General features: G+C 40.4%; 1 protein-coding gene across 1 annotated transcript in view; it reads left to right on the top strand.

Annotated features, from left to right (window-relative positions):
• The first annotated feature begins 7,337 nt into the window (after positions 1–7,337).
• The window catches only part of LOC147035285 (uncharacterized), a 67,165-nt gene continuing 56,931 nt past the window's right edge, over positions 7,338–17,571 (top strand). The window contains exons 1-3 of the mRNA XM_085896443.1: positions 7,338–7,495; positions 7,634–7,779; positions 17,210–17,280. Coding sequence (XP_085752569.1) covers positions 7,409–7,495; positions 7,634–7,779; positions 17,210–17,280 — 304 coding nt within the window. The 5' untranslated portion in view covers positions 7,338–7,408. The remainder of the gene's footprint in view (positions 7,496–7,633; positions 7,780–17,209; positions 17,281–17,571) is intronic.

Genomic DNA, 17,571 nt, shown 5'->3' with positions numbered 1-17,571 from the left:
GGTCCACATTGACCAAAAGTTCAACATAGGCCCAAGATCAACAAATAATGTGGTATTTCTAAAATCCTTAAATTTCAACCCATTGACTTGAAATGTGAAGAGGATTTATATTTCAGGTCATTGAATGCAACCAGCACTTAATTTTGAGGTAAACATCAGCCAAAAGGCCAATTTGGGCCAAATATTCTAAAATCCTCAATTTTCATCCGATTGACTTGTAATTTTAAGAGGATTAATATTTCAGGTCAATTAATTCAACCAGCCAACTCTTTTTGAGGTTTACGTCAGCCAAAAGATCAACAAAGGCCGGCTTTCCAAAATTGTCAATTTTCATCCCATTGACTTGAAATTTGAAGAGGATTTATATTTCATGTCACTGAATTCAATCAAAAATCATTTTTGAGGTCATCATTTACAAAAAGATCAACATAGGCCCAAGGTCAACAACTAAGGTAGTATTTCTAAAATCATCAATTTTCATCCGATTGACTTGAAATTTGAAGAGGATTTATACTTCAGGTTACTGAATTCAGCCAGCAATTCCTTTTTCGGTCCACATCAGCCAAACGTCAAAATTCGCCGGATTTCTAAAATTGTCAATTTTCATCCGATTGACTTGAAATTTGAAGAGGATTTATACTTCAGGTCACTGAATTCAACCAGAAATTCCTTTTTCGGTCCACATCAGCCAAACGTCAAAATTCGCCGGATTTCTAAAATTGTCAATTTTCATCCGATTGACTTGAAATTTGAAGAGGATATATATTTCATGTCACTGAATTCAACCATCCAACTATTTGGAGGAATAGGTGACAAGAACAAGCGGAATGGATTTTGGTTCGGATCCAGCCTATCAGTGGGATACAAAACGTTAACTGTTGCACCTTGCAGGGGTATGTGCTCTACCGAGTGCCATTCTACTTTGTGCTGTTTTGTCAAGTTGTCACTCTATGAGTGATTTTTCATTTGTTTGTCTATATGTCTGTCTGTTTGTTCGCACAGAACGTTTGTGTTTTTCTCTACAACTGCTTGTCGGATTGAGACAAAATTTTTACCATTTGGTGCGACTACTGATGTAGAATGTTTTAATGATAATTATTATGTCATAGGTCACATGGTGTGGTAACTTCACTGGGGTAGTTACCCCGTAATCACCCCCCTCCCCTCTCGGCACTCCTCCTTGCACCAAGGCCTTCTTAAGACTGTGTGGTGTAAATATTGTATGAATACCATCTAGTTTTGTATATGTGGGTCTGCATTAGATAAACTGAAAATGGAGACATGCTTACATTTCAACATCTGTTTCCTCAAGCAGCCAACTGGCAATGATGGAACAGATACAATGGCGAATTAATAATTTTTGGTACTGCACAATAAAACTTGTACATATATCAAAATCGTTTAGGAATGATTGCTTTACTAGGGGTGGGGTAAAGGGAATTTGAGGCTGCCTGAAACCACAAAGCCCTACTCCTCAAATTAGCATGGGTTCTACCAGAAATCTATACGTTGTTAACCGACCTTATACTAAATCATCTCCCTTTTCTCTTGCCTGTCTTCCTGAGTCCATTGTCTCAATCTATTTTCAATAGCATTTCAAGTCTGCTTCCCTCCACCATGTCATGATCTCTCTCACCCATTTCGACCTCTGAACTTTATTTCACCTGCAACTCCTTTTATCAAAATATGGTACATCAATAAGTCTTTCTCCTGTTTTACTTTTTGTCCTTTTCAGTGTCTTGATCCTTTGTTGATCCTTTCCATGAGCTAGCCTAGATCCTTTGTTGATCCTTTCCATGAGCTAGCCTAGATCCTTTGTTGATCCTTTCCATGAGCTAGCCTAGATCCTTTGTTGAAAATGCAAAGAATGACAAATAAAGCAACTAATTACATTCAGCTGACTTGAACAGAATAAATCTTGGTAATGAAAATTATGAGCACAAAGTTAATAGGCTGTGGATACAACAAGGATTGATGGCCCAGACGGCCTTCCATGTGTGTCTAATTTTCCATACACCTGAACTGAATTTTCTTGAATGATATATCATCAAACTTCCACGTGCACTGGATGTTTTAGGGAAATTTTGCTGAAGGCACACCTTTTGTAAAAAAATTTTCTCCACATAAACTCTCACTAAAGCCAAGAACACCGTGTCAACTGACAGAGAGTAAGCAAAATAACAACTATTTGCATGATAGACAATAAAACATGCTTGTTCCTAAAATGAAGTTGCAATCGAAAAAATTCCAAATTTCCAAAACCGCTTGAAAAAGTCAGAACAAAACCGCCGACAGTCAACATTACAATCAGGGGATTAGTGCATTTGAAGGGTCAGTGTCTGCAATGGATTTTTCAATAGTGGGTAAACAAACCACATCGACATGACCTTTATACCAGTCACTGACCTTGCAAAATGCCTTCTGGTTTTTCATAGGAGCTAAAGAGATTTTCATGTGATTATCTGCTTTCAAGAAAAAGCAGAAAGCCTGCTCAATGTTTTCTCCATTAGCATCTCATCGAAAACTGAGCAGTTGGGGTATTGCCTTGACTCGCTCATTTAATCATTGCAATCGTGTGTGTGCGTGCGTGCGTGCGTGCGTGCGTGCGTGCGTGCGTGCGTGCGTGCGTGCGTGCGTGTGTGTGTGTGTGTGTGTGTGTGTGTGTGTGTGTGTGTGTGTGTGTGTGTCGAGGACAAAATCTTTTTTTTCCATTTGAGTTATTATCCTCAAATCTTCAACAAACATTTATAATGAGAATATGGAGTTAACACATAAAAATTAATAATAATTATATATAGACACATGGTGTTTGGTTCAGAAGGATACAAGGGAAATTATTATTTTTTGATGGATTTTTGAAGATGATGTAAGATAGGAGAATGGATGGTTGTAGGAAGAAATCGTGAAGGTAATGGTGAGAGTGGGTCAGCTCAAAGAGAAGACAGATGGTGAAGAAGAGGAAGAAGAAGGAGAAGGAGAAGAAGGAGGAGGAGGATCGGTACTTGTGGGTATGGAGCGAGAAAGGGTTGTTGGTTTTTTTTGTTATTTTTTAAATTTAAGACAAGAAACAGATTGTGTTGCTGGGAGGGATAGAGGGGGGGCATTGGGAAAAGTGGGGAAAATATGAATTGAAGGTAATACTGAGAGAATACAAATAAAAATGATCGTACACCTATACGGGAAAGATGGGTAGGCCCCAAGGAGCCTGATAAGACAAGGTCGACAAAAACTCACAAAATAGCACGATTTTTGAAACAAAACTGAACTAGGAAAATACAGTAAGCATGTATGTGAGAAAATAAGCAGTTAAAACGTGTTATATAACAACTGGAAACTTAACTTTGAGAAAGTCGGCAGAGAACCCTGAGAGAACCAGCCTTCACTTCAAACCCACAACCGGAAGTGATACCTTTCATTTATGGTTGCTGATTTTGCCTCTTGCTCAGTACTATGCCCTTACTGCTTGGCACTTGGTCTGCTTCCTCAGCATGCCATTCTGTTCCTTACAGCAGCAAACATCCACAAACCATCCATCCCATGGCAGCAACCATTGGCTCTTGTTCCAGAGGCTCTACTCACATGCCTCTCCAGCCAACAAAATTCCAGAAGAAGAAGACTAACTCATCTATAACTCCCCTGAATAAGCTGAAGACTAATTCACTCCCGCGACTAGCGCCGATACTTAAGGATGCGGAGAGTGGGAGGATGGAGTTTGGAGGATCAAGGGTGAATGCCGACTTTTTGTGGGAGTGGTTTCTGGGAGCATGGTTCATGTGTTACCCTCTTTCCTTTGAGCAAGGTGTGCACATTGGTCCAGACCTTCTCCAGGGTGATGTCATCCTTCCCACAGGGTTGCCGTGCTGCTGCCTCCAGTTGTCCTCTGACTGCTCCAAGCACGTCAGCTCTGAAGCAAATTTATTCAATTATGAGGAATGTTGGTTCAATTGGGAGGTAATGAGAAAGAAAGAAATAATGGATAAACAAGGAAGGAAATAAGAGGCAGAACAAGTTCATGATTGTTTTCGAGCAAAAATATTTGTTTGTTTGTTTTGAAGCAAGGAGGGGGAAATAAGATTATGTTGAGGAGCGTGAAATAGAACACTTGGGACAAAGTAGAATGAGGCACGTATCCTGGGAGGTTTTCACTTCTCTTTATGGAGAGGTGCTTGAAAATCAAGTGCGAGATGAACGCTGTGATATGGCACCTTATACGGAGGTCTATACAGGACATGCAGAACAAGGCAAGGCAGACAAAGATCACCTCCTTATTCACAAAGCCTGATGACTCGAAGCCTGGTACATCAACGTCATCTCAAGAACCCCCAACGCCCATCATCATCATCATCATCATCATCATCATCATCATCATCAAGTGCAACTTTAAGTGTTTTTCATTTTTTCTAGTTTTGACAACAAATCTCTAAATTTTACAGTTGGTTCATCTAATCCTATTTTCCCCATACGGTCTTAATTTTGTGCATCGTGGTTTTTTTGCACAAAGCAGGGTTTTCAAGAACGTAACCCCCGCAAATGGGGAGGGTCGACTGTATTACCATATGGATTTTCGACATTTGATAAAATATTCGACTATCGGAATTCATGCGAAAACAAATTATGTCACCATCTGGGTTTACATAGGAGAATTTTTGAGGCATTTAAGATTCTCTATATCGTGAATAATTAAATAAATAGACGTTACGATCCGCGAAGCAAAATTTTTTAAAGTATCGCTTTTTCACACTCTTAAATGTTATCGTCGGATGCATGGGTGTCCTAGCTCTAAAATGATGTATGGATGGTTTATGTAGAGCACCCTGACCACCCCTACTCACCATCTGCCTCCCCCCACCCGCTCACATCCCTTTCCACTAACGCTAATATCAACACCACCACTCAGCGCTCACCTCCTCCCTCCCTCCAACCGCCGCACACGTCGTCAGTCAGTCAAACAATCTTTTTCATTTAGTTCACTGTCAGTTTATTTTTACATTTTATACTAAATCCAACAATTAAAACAGATTAGTGTACTGTAACGTCTCGGCGCTGGCTCTCGCAGCTGCCTCCAGCCATCACCTTCACGTATCCTCACTGAAGTTGCACATCACTTGTGTTTATTATTATTTGCTCAACATTATAAAACACATACACAGTATTACAGTAATGGTTAAGAGTATAAGGTAATGCACAGAGTATTGTAATAAAATTTGTTGCCTTACTAAGTGTATTTGATAAACCTTAGAATTCAGATTTTGTTCTGTAGAAACCTATCTCCACTTAGAAAATGGAAGTACATGGGAAAATTGGTTTCCATTTACGGAAAATCACCTTACAGAAGGAATTTGCAGAATCTAAGCCTTACGTAAAGCAAGGAGTTACCGTATTTGTAACTGTGCTGGGCTTGCATCTGATCGTGAGCAAAATATGGTTGTGTGTGAGAGGAGATAATGGTCCTGAGTTGCAGGAAGGCAGTGGATAGTGGTGAGATGAACAAGGTTGATGTGGTTGTGGAGTTGAAGCGATTTAGTTGGGTGAGGCGATGTGCATCAGGTAGAAGACTGGAAAGGCGAAATTGAATGGTGGGTGCTGTTTGATGGCAAATAAAGTCCGGTGTGTATTTCAAGCATGATGTTGGAAATGGTAGTTCAGTTGTGGCGAGCATATTAAAATTAGGTTGCTAGCAGTGTGAGCTCGGTTGTGTGAGAAGAAGGTTATATGCAGGGAAGAAAATTAGGAAGAATAGGGAAAAACCTACCTAAGCTCTCACAATGCATATTCCCTTTGTAACCCACTAGATTCAAGGGAAGGACCCTATCTGAAACAAGTAATAACGAAGTAACGATCCCATATGTTGTGTGCCATTGCCTTGGTGTGTCAGTTACCAGGACAGTCAAAATATATATATATATATATATATATATATATATATATATATATATATATATATATATATATATATACATACATACATACATATATATATATATATATATATATATACATACATATATATTGCCTGGTGTTGGCGCAGTGGTTAGGGCAGCGGCTTGGGATCCAAAAGGTCCTGAGTTCAAGCCCCGTTGAGCCACTGAATTAATACACCAGGGGGTTGAATCAGCCTGTCATCCTTCCGAGGTCGGCGAAATTAGTACCAGTATACTGGGCCGGTGTATACCGCGGTTAGAATTGGTGTACCATATCCCTGTGTCGTAAGAGGCAACCAGGGTTGCGTCAGGAAGGGCATTCGGTGTAAAACATGTGCCAAATCACAATGCGGTTCATATGGATGATCCGCTGTGGCGACCCCGAACGGGAGCAGCCGAAAGAAGAAGAAGAAGATATATATATATATATATATATATATATATATATATATATATATATAGTAAATACATATACATATATATATATATATATATATATATATATATATATATATATATATATATATATATATATATATAGTAATGCCCGGCGTTGATTGGGATAGCAATAAAGCCCGGTGTTGCCCGGGCTTTCTTGCAAATTTCGTGAATAGCGGTTAGGGGTTAGGGTTATGGTTGCAGTTAGGGTTAACGGTTAGGGTTAGGGTTAGCGGTTAGGGTTAGGGTTAGGGTTAGATGTTAGGGTTAGGGTTAGCTGTTAGGGTAGCTAACCCTAACCCTAACCCTAACACTAACCCAAACCCTAACCCTAACAGCTTGGCATAGCGGAGGTAAACAGCGCCCGGGGCAAAGTGGAAATTTGCGTCCCCCGTAGGCCTTAAACTTGAGTGGATTTGAATGGAAAATCCCATAAGGGATATCGATTTATCGATTTTTTCGAATATCGGAAGTGTTATGGAAAAAATTTATAGCCAATGACCTAAGTTGGACCAAAAGCCATAATCGTACCGAATTTGAATGGAATCCGTTGGAGTTTGTGAAAATGCATCAAAACGAATTTTGAGGGGCCTCTTAAGGAAGACAATAATATCATTAGTATATGTGCCAAATCTTGTTTCATTTCATGCAGTAACAAAAAATTTGATGGTGGAACAAAGAAAGGGGCGTGCCGAAATCTTAATATAGATACATACATATACACACACACAAATATATTGTGGGGTAACAATGGTGAGTCATGGGAGGAAATCCCCATGACACTATACATGAGATGAAAGGCAGTTATCTACTTTTATTATTTTGCGGGAAACTCACAGAACAATCGGCTTTACATTCCTTTAAAAGAGCAAATGTCCTGGAAGCATTTACTTATTTATTTTGCCTTTCAACTCCTCCATTCTTTTCTCCTCCCCAATGCATGACTCAAGCTCTGAATGACACACCCACTTACGTTTGTTTGTCTTGTACAGAAATAAAAAGGGTAAAGCCTATCATATTTTTCCTGAAAAACTTCCTCAGGCTTTATCATGCAGGTCGTGGAAATTATTGTGCTTTCCCTAGCATGTGTCGGGGTGGCCGGAGCATCTATTCATGAAAAAGTGGACATAGACAAGGTATTTATAACCTTTTTTCAGTTACAGGTGTTATATTTCTCCTCTTTCTTTTATATTTAATTAGCACCAAAGATGTCTGAATAAAACTCCATGACTGCAATGTGATGTAATAACGATATAAATATGTTGCCTTTATAGCTTGTTGGACAGTGGTATTCAATCTCAATGGTCAGCGACATGCCAGCTATTAATCAGTTCCTACAGATGATGATTTCAAGTCACCACTTTGTGTCTCGGTACCACAATGAAACACACCTTGTTTCTGCAAGATCAAACACAATGCTGTAAGTGACTGACTATGACGATATCTCATTCAGAAAGAAAACAATATACATTATGCATGGTTAAGCATTCCAAAAGTTACTCTTTGATTATTATTATCCAAATTTTTTCTTTTGAGACTGTTATTCTGTAAATTCATATTGATTTATAAGAGGATGTGTGTGTTCCTGTCATGTAGTCAGGAAAGATGAAGGAGGGAGGGAATGTGTGCAAAGTGAGAAAACAACTTTAGAAAAAGGAAGGACAGAGAAGAAGATTTATAATGGAGAATAAGGTACTGTATTTTTTAGGGAAAAGGGAGAGGGAAAGGAAAAAATGTTTGGAGGAGATGGGTATAAGGAAACAGGGAAAAAATAATGATCCTTAAATAATATGGTGGATTTTCGAAGAGGTGACATTAATTTGTCTTTTTTTCTCTCTCCAAATCAAATGTGGACAAGTCGATCACAGTTAATGGTGAAAACTAGATCTGGTGTTAGTTTAACGGGGTGGCTGGCTGAAGATTTTATGGTCTTGAGTTCAAGCCACTGTAGTGTTGTTGAATTAACACCAGGCAGGTTGACAGCCTGTCATCCTTATGAGGTCAGGAAAATGAGTACAAGCTTACTGGGAACAGGAAGCATTGCATCAGCGGCAGAGCCGCACCCACAGAAAATGATGCAACCAAGCAGCCACAACCTGCATACAAATATATGAATAAACAACATAGACGCCATGCAGAGAATGATACTTGCAAAATCTCAGAAACAAATTTGACCATAAAAAATAATTTGTGGTTGAATTCAGTGACCTGAAAGGCAAAATCTGTTCAAATTTCAAGTCATTCGAATGAAAATTGAGTATTTTACAAATTCCACGGAAGATGTTGAACTTTTGTTGATTCACCTCAAAAATACTTGGCCGATGTTGACCTCAAAAATACTTGTTCCTTCAATTCAGTGACCTGATATGCAAGTTCCATTCCAATTTCAAGTCAATCGGATGAAAATTGAGGATTTTTTAAATCTGAAGTTGTCAACTTGGGCCTTTGTTGACCTTTTGGTATCAGTTTACCTAAAAAATAATTGGCTGGTTAAATTTAGTGACCTGAAAAATATATCCTCTTCAAATTTCAAGAGAATTTGATGAAAATTGACAATTTTAGAAATTCGGCCTATGTTGACCTTTTGGCCTATGTGGAGCTCAAATATAATTGGTTTTCTTAATTCAGTGACCTGATGTGAAAATCCTCTTCAAATTTCAAGTCAAGGGGATGAAAATTGGGGATTTTGTAAATACCAACTTAGTTGTTGACCTTGGGCCTATACTGACCTTTTGGTCCATATTGACATTAAATATAAGTGGTTGTTCGAATGCATTGACCTGACATTCAAATCCCATTCAAATTTCAAGTCAATCGGATGAAAATTGAGGATTTTATAAATCTCTCCTTGGTTGTGTTGACCTTTGGCTGATGTTGACCTTTTAACTTTTTGACCTCAAAAACAATAGCCTTCTTCCTTATGACATACTCCACCATGTGGTTAAGTTTCTTGAAGATTGGTTTAAAATTGTGACCCATAGGCGACAAACAGACAGACAGACAGACAAACAAACAGACAGAATAACAAAATTCTCCAACCAATATACTTGAGAAATCTTCAATTTTGCAAGTAACAAGCAAACAGACAGAATAATGCACAACACCAACCAATATACTTTAAAAAACTTCGAATTTGCAATTGACAAACAGACAGAATAACACAATTTACCAACTAATATACCAAAAAAATCTTCGATTTTCACAAGTACCAACAAAGATTTCATGCATAGTACCAACAAAAACACAAGTACCAACAAAAACAAAGATTTATGGTACTTGCGAAATCCATAAAACAAATTTGACCATAAAGAATAATTGGTGGTTGAATTCAATGACAAAATATGCAAAACCTCTGAAAATTTCAAGTGAATTGGATAAAAAGTGAGGATTTTAGAAATACCACCTGAGTTGTTGACCTTTTGGTCGATGTTGACCTCAAAAATAATTATCGGTTGGTTGAATTCGGTGACCTGAAACGTAAATCCTCTTCAAATTTAAAGCCAATCAAATGAAAATTGAGGATTTTAGAAATTGGAAGTTGTTGACTTTGTCCGATGTTGACCTTTTTGACCTTTTGACCTCAAAAATAAAAGGCTTCTTGCTTATGAATAACTGTATCAGGTGTTGAAGTGTCATGAACATCGGTTTAAAATTGTGACATGTAGGCAATTGACAAACAGACAGAACAACGCGCAAGACCAACTTGAAAAATCTTCAATTTTCACAAGTAAAAAAGATGTCATGCATAGCAGAATACTGCAAAATCCAATAAAAATTATGTTTCTGGGTTTTGATCACTGACCCAATATGCAATTTCTGCTCAAGCTAAAAGAGGATCCACCTTCCGGGTGTGTGGAAATTGCTCATTGCTTGTTGAAAAAAGTATAGTCCGCATATTGCAAGAAGACTATCATTGTTTGTGTGATGCGCGTCAAAAGGGATCTAATGATCAAAAGAGTCTAAAGAGTCTAAGTGTTTCAAATAGTCTATGGAGCTTTATAATGGGCTTCAAAATTCTAAAAGTCTAAGAGGTTTAAAGGGGTCTTAAGATCCAAGGGGTATATTCCAATATTAGTTTGGGCCTAGAGGGGTCTGAAAGGTCTCAGAGTCAAGTGGTCTAAGATTGCGAAAGGGAGAATAGGTCTTTCAGAGTTTAATTGGTCAAAAGGTTCTTTAAAAAGTCTCAAGGGCCTAAAAGGTCAAAAGCAGTGATTTTGACCAGTGAAAAGTGGGGGTCCGCTTTTTCCGATAAGACATCAGTGTGAGAGTTTCCACACCGCCTGCAGAACTCTGTAATGTCTGCTATTAGGCCCCACCCCCAATACTCTCCTTCATTGTGGTTAACTGGGTTGGAAGCATAATTGTTTGTATCCTGACATCTACTGATGTAGTTATGTTACTTTTATGCTTTGTTTTGGAACACTCAAATGAAACCATTAGGTCAATTTGATCGCATTTATGGAGGATTATGATGGAGTGATTTCACATTTGTGTATTATCAGCTGCATGTGAGGGGCTGTACTTTAGGCGACAATGGGTCGCTGGTGGCTCACGGGCCTTGCAATGAAGAACAGCGGTCTGAAGAGTCTAAAGGCTTTATCGGGCCGAAGCGGTCCAAAGGGTCTAAAGGGTGTAAATGGTCTTAAAAGGTCAAAATGGTCTTCAAGGTCAAAAATAGTACAAAATGCCTAAACTGGTCTAAAGGGTCTTACAAAATCTGAAAGGGTCTAAAGAGGTCTAAAGGTTATGTTCCAGCAGTCGTTATAGATCAAAAGGGTCTAAGGGGTTCAAAGGTTTTAAGTGGAGACCAAAGGGGTCTAACATGTCTGAAGAGGAACAACATGTCTAAAATATCTAAGGGTCAAGGGGTCTAAGGAGTCTACAGTATGTAAAGGTCTTCAGGAGTGTAAGGGGTCTTAAAAGGTCTGAAGAGTCAAAGTAGTCTAAAGGGTCTATAGGGTCGAAAGGCTCAAGGGGTCGAAGCAACCTAAAAGGTCTGAAGAGGTCGAAAGGGCCTAAAAGGTCGAACGGGGTCTAACTTGTCAAAGGAATAAAAAGGTCGAAATGTCGAAAAGGTGTATTCCAAAAGTCTATAATTAATAGATATCATCAATAGATGTAGTCATTGTCTAATAATGCGTGAAAGGTCTAAAGGGATCTGAAAGCTCAAGGTCTTAGCAGTCTAAAGGGTCTAATGGAGTCCAAAGTATCTTAAAAGGTCCAAAGGGTCTAAAAGGTCGAAGGGGTGTAAATACCGAAATGTCTAAAAAGGTAGGTTCCTTTGTCCATAATTAATAGACGAAGTCATGGTCCAATAATACATAATTAATAGACATATTCATATGGATTGATCGAGGGGTCACCACAACGTGAATTCATCAACAACTGCCTGTGTTTTCGGTTTTACATACAGTAATTATTGATCTATTGACATTAAAAACAATAGACTTCGTGCTTTTGATGACCATTAACAGGTGGTATCGTTTTGTGAAATCGGAGTAACAATGTGACCTGTATAATATAATATGATTGAAATGCATACATACATACATACATACATACATACATACATACATACATACATACATACATACAGAAAAACAGAAAAACAGAACAGACAAATCAATATACTTGCGAATTTTTGTTTTTGCAAGTCACAAACAAACAGACAGAGACAAACAGGTGTGACTACATAACCTCCGTCCCCATTTGGTGGCAGAGGTAATACATTTCATATTCGACCGGGAGCCCGGGGCCCTGAGCTCAAACGAACGAGGTACTAATATCTGAGCACAAGTGCATGAATGGAGTATCAAAAGACATATAGAAAGTTATTTCTGCCGGGTACCACCCTCTGCGTAAGGACCCTGGTGACCCTCCAAAGGGGTCCTTAAAATTGGCTAGATCAAACATTGGAAGTACCAGTTGGTATCACTTCCATATGATGCATATGACCAACCTTACAACAAAACCACATGTGACAGACATGCCTACTACTGCAAAAGGCCCCCCCAGAAGCCCCAACAAGGGCCCCCAAAAAGGGGCAAGCTCAAACCTTGGAGGTATTAGAAAAAAACAGTTTTAAAATCATATATACATCCCACAGAGTGTAAAATGTCCATTACCAGACAAATTGTCTGCTGCATTGGCCCTACCAGAAACCCCAAAAGTGAGCTCTAAAAAGGGCAAAACATTACAGTAGACCAAAAATACACAATTGGCATAATTTTGCACATTATGCCGGAACACCATTACCATAGGAAACATTTATGTTTAATAATTTAACAAAAGAACTACAAAATATTAATAAGCCTACTGGTATCACACTATGAACCAGGAAAACTCGGAAAAACTACAGGCTCATATTGTACTGAAGCACTCGGAAATATACGAAGACATAAATAGTTCTAATGTTTACTAACTTCTCCGAACAGGAGATGTTATAATAGGAGAGGTCAGGGAACATTAGAACTGTTATTACTTCCAAAGATTTCCGAGTTCGGAGACGTTAGGAGAAGTTAGGAAACATTAGAACTATTTATGTCTTCGTATATTTCCGAGTGTTTCAGTACAATATGAACCTGAAGTTTTTTCGAGTTTACTGGTTCATAGTGTGATACCAGTAGACATTAATATTTTGTAGTTCTTTTGTTAAATTGTTAAACATAAATGTTTCCTATGGTAATGGTGTGCCGGCATAATGTGCAAAATTATGCCAATTGTGTATTTTTGGTCTACTGTAATGTTTTGCCCTTTTTAGAGCTCACTTTTGGGGTTTCTGGTAGGGCCAATGCAGCAGACAATTTGTCTGGTAATGGACATTTTACACTCTGTGGGATGTATATATGAATTTAAACCTGGCGTTATCCAGTACCTCCAAGGTTTGAGCTGGACCAATTGTATCAAGGGTGTCAAGGGCTTACTTTTGGGGGTTCTGGTAGGGCCAATGCAGCAGACAATTTGTCTGGTAATGGACATTTTACACTCTGTGGGATGTATATATGATTTTAAAACTGGTGTTATCCAGTACCTCCAAGGTTTGATCTTGCCCCTTTTTGGGGCCCTTGTTGGGGCTTCTGGGGGGCCTTTTGCAGTAGTAGGCATGTCTGTCACATGTAGTTTTGTTGTAAGGTTGGTCATATGCATCATATGGAAGTGATACCAACTGGTACTTTCAATGTTTGATCTAGCCAATTTTAAGGACCCCTTTGGAGGGTCACCAGGGTCCTTACACAGAGGTGGTATCCGGCAGAAATAACTTTCTATATGTCTTTTGATACTCCATTCATGCCGCTGTGCTCAGATATTAGTACCTCGTTCGTTTGAGCTCAGGGCCCCGGGCTCCCGGTCTATATGTGTTATAGTAACTTTGGTCAGGTCATGCACACTAAAAAGAAGACGTCTTACAATTTTTCCCTGCACACATGCAACAGTCAGATCAGATCAGGTATGGGAGCAAGTGCTGGAGCAGCATGTCACTGTGTCCACTTTCCGCCAGTACTCCAGGGGCCTCCTCTGGCCATACCCCAGGCAGATGTCTGGTCCATCCCCATCTCTTTGAGATGAAGATCAAACTGCTGCAACCACGAGGCACATGATCAGCCCATTGGCCTCCTCCACTCATGAGGATCCTTCGCTGAGAGAATCTGCTGAGTCGGATCAGCATCAGTAAAATGAGCCACATGTTCATACAGACACAACTGATGCTCACGGATTATGCAGGTAACAAACCTCATTTGAGTGTCCCTCAGCATCCGCTCATGGGACACAAAGTCGAGCAGCGATAGCCAAGGATTCTCTGAAGAAACATGGTACCAAAGGAATTAAGTCTTCATTTCAGATCCCTGGTCAGAGTCCAAGTCTCACATCCATAGAGCAAGACTGGAAGCACCAAGGACCTGAAGACTAGGGCTTTTGTTCTCCTGCACAGGTACCAACAGCACCACACCCCATGATCCAGTGAATCCATGACTCCCCAGGCTCGAACCATATGTATATTGACCTCTGGCTCAGAGCCAGCAGAGACATGAATATCACTGCAAAACTAAGTGAATCTCTCCGTGACATCAATGTCCTCACCTCACACAGATACAGACAAGATAGCAGCATCCAAGATGTCAATGAAAACCTGGATCTTAGTTTTGAACCAGGAAACCCATAATCCCAGTGGTTCTGTCTCTTCAATCAGCACCTTGAGGGGCCCCAAAAGTATATCCAGTCTCTGCAAAGATGACTGCATCATCTGCAAAATCAAGGTTAGAAATCTTCACATTCCCAAATTATGCACCGCAGCTTGATCACTCTGATATCCTCCCCAGAATCCAGTCCATACAAGCACTGAAAAGTGTGGGGCCAGTACACACCCCTGATCAACTCCAGGAACAATTGGAAATAAGTCAGAGATGGCATCACCACATCTCACAGCCCTCTTAGTACCAGAGTATTGCTCAGGCATCAGATTGATCAGTTTTGTGGGCACCCCACAAAGACCAAAAATCCCTCACAGGTCATCCCAATTCAATGAATCAAACGTTTTGCAGAGATCAACATAGGCTGCAAGCAGCGCCTGCCTAAAATCTCATCTGCCTTCGGTGAAGACCCGAAGGGCAAGGATACACTCAATTGTTGACCTCTTTGGTGAAAAGCCTGACTGCTCTGGGCCCGGGTGCTCAAGCAGATGGTGGTGAACCCTATAAATAATTATCTGAGCAAAGACCTTTCCCAGCACTGATAGCAGCTTCACCCCTCAGTAGTTGTTGCAGTCCTGACAATCACACTTCCTTTTCCAGAGAGGGATAACAAGGTCACTCTTCCAGTCAGTTGGGATGATGCCTGTATTCCAGGCAGAGCACAAAACTGCATGAAAAGACATGAGCACAGCATTACCACCAGACTTGAGAAGTTCAGCATGGATGCCACAAATCCCAGGAGCTTTACCCTATTTTATCCGGTTCACCAAAGCCTGTGTTTGCACAAACAAAGGTGGACCACAGTTGATTGGAGGGTCAGCAATAGCTATCGTAACACCTTTACAACCAACTCAATGGCTTGTGGATCAGCCTGGTACAGCCGCTCAATGTACCCGTCCCAGTGGTATTTCACTTCAGACTCCTCTGTCAATAGCCTACCACACTCTGCTCTAACTGCAGTACATCGTGGGATGGGCATGGAGGAACGCAATTGTGAACTCCCCTGTAAGCAGGACGAAAATCATTTGACCACATGTGATGCTCTACCCACTCACACATTCCTCACACATAGGCAACCTTGTCCACCCTCAGCACCCATACAATTTTATGCCTCAACTCCCTAAACAGCTCAGCTCTGCCATTAATCCTGGCCCTGCGACTCTGATCAATGGTATGTAGTGTGCCTTGGGAGACAAAATTCTTCTTTGCCCTTTGGTACGTTCCATGATATCCACCAGCAACATCAAATATGGTGGTCTTGAAGGCACTCCACAGCTCTTCAGGATTCCCCAAAGCATCCAGACCCCCAAACTACCCACTCAGCCCATTCGCAAACTCCTCAGCTTCCCTTTCATCTTGGAGCTTCCCAACATCCAGCCTTGGCTGGTATGCGACTATTCTCCTGGATTTAAGCTGTAACTTCAGAGATGCTACCACAAGCCTGTGATCGGCATTGAGGCACTGAGCACTACAATAGACCTTGCAGTTCTGGATCATCCTCCAGCGACCATCAGCGAGTACATGGTCAATCTCCTTTGCCATAACACTGGCGTTGGAACTCCAAGTCCAGCAATGAGCAGGTGGATGCTGAAACCATGAACCAGCCATTCTAAGTCCATGGCTTCTTGTAAAGTCAAGGAACTTAGTGCTCTTCTGGTTCACAGTTACAGACCAATGGGACCAACACATGTCTCATAAACATCCCTATCAGTTCCATTCGATGCATTGAAATCCCCCAAGGCTAGAAGAGTATCTCGCCTGGGGCAGTGATCAACCACAGACTTGAGTGTGGCATGGAATGTATCCTTCATGGTGAGATTACTCGCCTCATTCGGAGCATATACAGAGACCAGGGAAACGACACTCAAGGAGTGACGAATCTTATAATACACTAGTTGACCAGTGTTACCTAAATTATCATTGGAGTCGGCTTATTGGACACAGCTGCAGCAACTCCTTGGGCATGGTAACCATCAGAGTGATCAGAATGATAGTAGGTGTAACCACCCGCCATGATCTCGCCATTATCTGGTCACTGAACCTCAGAGAGTGCTGCAATACCGATGTTCAAATGCTTGAGCTCAGATGACCACAGAGACAGATGATCATCCTCTCTTCGGTATAGGACATTCCAGGCACCCACCCAACCCTAAAAGCCCACCACAGGTTAACCCAAGAAGGGTTACTCCAAAAAAAAGTAACCCAACTGCAGGAGGAAATCCGCAGACACAGTTGGGCACGAGATATGGATGGCCATTGGCTCACAAGGAGCTCAATCACCCTTGACAGGATTTGGTTTTAATACTTATGGGTGTCCATATCCACACATCCTCCTCCCAGGAAACCTGGTGGAGGAGACGGTTTAGTAGCTGACAACCCGACGATGAAACAGGTTAGTACAGGTTTACATGGTACACGTGGCAAGTCACAGATCTTATCTGGCCTGACCTGACAATAACTGTGCAAGTGCAACAATGCAAGTAGTTTACTGACCCCTGCTGCAGCCATGAAGGATTATTTGCCACATCACCACATGTATTTTCCCCACCTCCCATTATCCCCCACACTCCCAATCCCCCACCCACCCCAAGCTGCAAAGGCAGAAAAAAAGCATAAATAATGACTTTCAACTATCATTTTTTTCCTTTCTAAACTACACAGAAAATCAGGAGGGTGTTTCAACGAAACAGAATTCCTTGTTGTTGATGGTTCATTTTATCAGACATTTGAAAGTAAGTGAAATTTTCATAAACTCATTCCACTGTTGAATTAATTATTTTCCATCCTGCACCATTCTGTATTCAAGCTCCTCCATGGGCCTCGACACTGTATACAAAATACTTTACTTGGTGAATTTTACAAATTTTATATTGCCACTTTTGGTGTGTTAGCATTTCTTTAATAGACAGAAAATAATTTTATGTTGATATTTAATGGGATGAAAGTTTTATTTTGCAAAGTTCAAAAACTATAAAGTGCAGAACTGGGTAAATTGATAATTTACCGACTCACCCTTTACTTGT

Source organism: Eptatretus burgeri, chromosome 1 (genome assembly GCF_056783735.1).
Source record: "Eptatretus burgeri isolate ZD-2024b chromosome 1, Ebu_testis_v1, whole genome shotgun sequence".
NCBI lineage: Eukaryota > Metazoa > Chordata > Myxini > Myxiniformes > Myxinidae > Eptatretus > Eptatretus burgeri.
Note: the sequence above shows the minus strand (reverse complement) of the source record. Positions and strands in the feature narration are given on the sequence as shown.